The sequence below is a fragment of the Arachis duranensis genome, chromosome 6 (assembly GCF_000817695.3).
Source record: "Arachis duranensis cultivar V14167 chromosome 6, aradu.V14167.gnm2.J7QH, whole genome shotgun sequence".
Lineage (NCBI taxonomy): Eukaryota > Viridiplantae > Streptophyta > Magnoliopsida > Fabales > Fabaceae > Arachis > Arachis duranensis.
Genome location: NC_029777.3, coordinates 12765657 through 12768919, shown reverse-complemented (window position 1 = coordinate 12768919; position 3263 = coordinate 12765657). Strand labels below are relative to the sequence as shown.

General features: G+C 27.1%; 1 protein-coding gene across 1 annotated transcript; it reads left to right on the top strand.

The window, feature by feature from the left end:
- The first annotated feature begins 1976 nt into the window (after positions 1-1976).
- On the top strand, positions 1977-2807 carry LOC107492865 (pterocarpan synthase 1). Its single transcript, XM_016113915.3, has one exon. The coding sequence runs from the start codon at positions 2054-2056 to the stop codon at positions 2717-2719; it is 666 nt and encodes a 221-aa protein (XP_015969401.1). The 5' UTR covers positions 1977-2053; the 3' UTR covers positions 2720-2807.
- Positions 2808-3263: the final 456 nt, after the last annotated feature.

The following is a 3263-nucleotide window of genomic DNA, read 5'->3' as shown; positions in this document are numbered from 1 at the left end:
TGACAAGACCAATCTTAACTAAAAATATGTTTTATTATGGTTTTTGGTTTTTGTACTTTGTCTGTTAATTCAATTCTTCTGTCAGTTTTACGGCAAAAACTCGATGAAAATGGTTGACGTGTCAGATTAAAAAATAGACAGGAATCTATTTGTCTCTAAATTTAAATTGGTTAGAGATTTATTTGTCCGTATTATTTTTAAACAATATTTTTAATTATTTTTTATTCATTATATTATTATTCTTTTTGTAATAAATAAGTACAAACTAATTAATAAATTATTCAAATTTAAAAATATCATTTATTATGAAACCAAATAAATAATTTTTAAATATAATTTTTAAATATATAAATAATAAACATTAAAATTCAGTTAATACGTTAATAATAATAACCATATGATATACTATTAGATTAATAATAATAATTCTATGATATACTATTAGTATTATGATCTAGCTCATTTTTACAATAGAGTGAAAACTAATGAACACATTATTTGATATATAGTAAACTTTTTTTTATTAATAACAAATTTAATTTTTTTATCTCTTTAAACTAAATTAATAATTCTATTTGATATCTTTGCACTAAAATATACTATGAGTAGGCTACTAATACTAAATGCAGTAAAACATAATAGAATTATTAATTTAGTTTAAAGAGATAAAAAATTAAATTTGTTACTAATAAAAAATGTTTACTATATATCAAATAATGTGTTCATTAGTTATAATACTAATAGTATATCATAGGATTATTATTATTATTAATGTATTAACTGAATTTTAATGTTTATTATTTATATATTTAAAATTTATATTTGAAAATTATTTATTGTTTGAACTTCTTTATTAAAAAAAATATTAATATAACGAATAAAAATATAATTAAAAATATTGTTTAAAGAATAATAAGGAGAAATAAACCCCTAATCAATTTAAATTTAGAGACAATTAAGTCTCTATCCATTTTTGAACCTAGCATGTCAGTAATTTCTGTCGAATTTTTGTCGTAAAATTGATAGAATGACCGGATTGACAAACCAAGTACAGAGTCAAAAATCGTAATAAAACATGTTTTTAATTAAGGATCGTCTTATCATTTTGAGAAATAGACAAAATCAAATTAGTACTTTACTTAATTTTCTTTCCATTTTAATGAGATATATGTACATGTATTTGTTTAGTCTCTTACTATTTTTAACCTAGTAGTTACAGTGGGGTTGTTTTCAAAGAGATGTAATATGTCTGTTTTGCTTCCTATATTGAGGTTTTCATATGAATTATTATTAGCAACATTCTCCCATAGTACCCCTAAAATTTTGACCAAATAATATGTTACATCTAATTATTTCTGTTTTTTGTTTTTTATATATTGGACAAAATGTTTTGAGCAATGCTATATGTTCATCAAATATTATTATTTTTGGTCAATATTTAATCAGTAATAATTTGCATATATTTATAAAAATTTTACATACAAAAAATATATAATTTACACATATATTTATTAAAATTTATACACATGAACGAATATAATTTACATTTATATTTTTCAAAGTTTGCACATGAATTAATAAAATATATTTGTTAAATATAATTTAAAAAAAATTGTTAACCTTAATAGTTTTTCTTTCATTTAACAAAAAAAATATTTGTACAACAAAATTAGTTACTATATATATTTGTATATAAATATATATATAATATAATTTATTTTTAATATGTATTTTATATTTTAAAATATATTATACACTATACCATAAAAAAAACTAATGTTAATAATTGATTTTAGTATAAACATAACACGTTATTTATTTAATAAGATACATGATATATGATATAAATGCTCCTTGGTTTTTTTCTAACGTCGCCTTAAAATATTCCAAGTTGTTCATATTTGACTATCAGCTTAATAATCTAGTATCATTTCCAAAATACTTTGGTGATATTATAAATAAATTTACCTTACACAACTACTTAGACTACTAAGGAGAGTGAGAGAGAGCTATATTCCAAAACACTGCATCTTCAGACTTCAAACTCTCCACCATGCCCAACTCCAAAATTTTCTTCTTCCTTCCCTTTTTCTTTTCCTTCATTGCCGCGGAATCCGTCGGCTTCGCCCGGAGGATCTCCCCAAGATCTTTGGGCTTTCATGAGGAGAAACTCACCCACCTCCACTTCTTTTTCCACGACGTCGTTAGTGGGCCAAAGCCCACTATGCGCATCATTGCCGAGCCCGAGGGAAGGGCAAAAGACACATTTCCCTTCGGGACTACGGTAATTATAGAAGACCCACTAACCGCTGGGCCGGAACCGGAGTCAAAGCTGATAGGAAAGGCCCAAGGGCTATACACGTCAATTTCGCAAGTGGAAATGGCCCTAATGATGGTGATGACGTTTGCATTCACGGAAGGAGAATTCAATGGAAGCACACTCAGCGTTTTGGGGCGTAACAACGTTGAGCTACCCGTTAGAGAGATGCCAATCGTTGGTGGAACTGGTGTGTTCCAATTCGCACGTGGGATTGCTAGGACCAATTTCGTTACGGTTGATTTCTCAAAAGGTGATGCTATTGTGGAATACAATGTTTATGTGTACCACTACTTAACCCCTCTTCTTCATTCATCATCTTCAAATCCTGATCATTTTAAAGAGGGCCTTGAATATATGGTAGATCCTTTATTGGCCAAGATCGAACCTACAGTTAACTGAACAAATGAAATTACACAAGTGGTTTAGTTTAGGTTAGGGCAAAATCGTCATGTTCTCCAGAAATAAAGATTAGTGAATTATCAAGTCATTTTTCTGTCTTGTTTTTTAATGGTAATCTCTAGTATGTACTATATATAGGCATATATCTTGAAATAAACCATACATGATCAATTGTTGTTTATATATATATTCATAAGATGAGGACTCTATAAATCCTAATCTAATATAGTAACTTGGTTCCTTTTGTGTTACTAATGCGTGCATGCAATTGTTACTTTTATAATTGAACAATAAAAATTATAACCAGCTCCAAAGCAGGAGAGAAGCTAAGCATGTTTCAGTCAATTTTGAAAATGTCAGAAACACTCGAAGTAATATAATAGGGACACCTCTAAAATAATAGCCTTCGTTCAACGGTTTTAGTAGTAGTCAATGTAAGAAAATAATAGTAGTAGTCAACGTAAGAAAATAACAATAACAAAAGAATATGACAAAATGACACGTACCAATGTATCATAATTAAACACCATTTATGTTGAACAAC